Source organism: Morone saxatilis, unplaced genomic scaffold (assembly GCF_004916995.1).
Source record: "Morone saxatilis isolate NCDOM2014 unplaced genomic scaffold, NCSU_SB_2.0 Contig7, whole genome shotgun sequence".
Classification (NCBI taxonomy): domain Eukaryota; kingdom Metazoa; phylum Chordata; class Actinopteri; family Moronidae; genus Morone; species Morone saxatilis.
This window is the reverse complement of record NW_023340246.1, coordinates 2,006,058-2,006,295: the sequence shown is the minus strand read 5'-3', so window position 1 is coordinate 2,006,295 and position 238 is coordinate 2,006,058. Positions and strand designations below refer to the sequence as shown.

At 49.6% G+C, this 238-nt stretch overlaps 1 protein-coding gene across 1 annotated transcript in view; it reads left to right on the top strand.

Moving 5' to 3' along the window:
* Positions 1-238, top strand: part of nt5dc1 (5'-nucleotidase domain containing 1) — a 64,674-nt gene that overhangs the window by 34,630 nt on the left and 29,806 nt on the right. The window contains exon 7 of the mRNA XM_035679079.1: positions 139-237. Within this exon, the coding sequence (XP_035534972.1) occupies positions 139-237 (99 nt within the window). The remainder of the gene's footprint in view (positions 1-138; position 238) is intronic.

Sequence of the window (238 nt, the reverse complement as noted above, 5' to 3'; positions counted from 1 at the left end):
TCTTTAGCGTCTAACTTAAGGCTGATACACCCCCCCAATATTAGAATATTCTCAACCTTACAGACCATGATAGTTCCTTCAGTATTGTATTTTTAAGATCCAAGCCGGTTGTCTGACTGAGTTTGTATCTCTGTACAGAGGATGCAGGGACGTACTTCCCCAGTGTGAAGAGGGAGCCGGGCCGGTACCTGCAGCCCTGCTCGGACTCCGTCAAGGCCTGGCTGCGCAGCATGAAGAA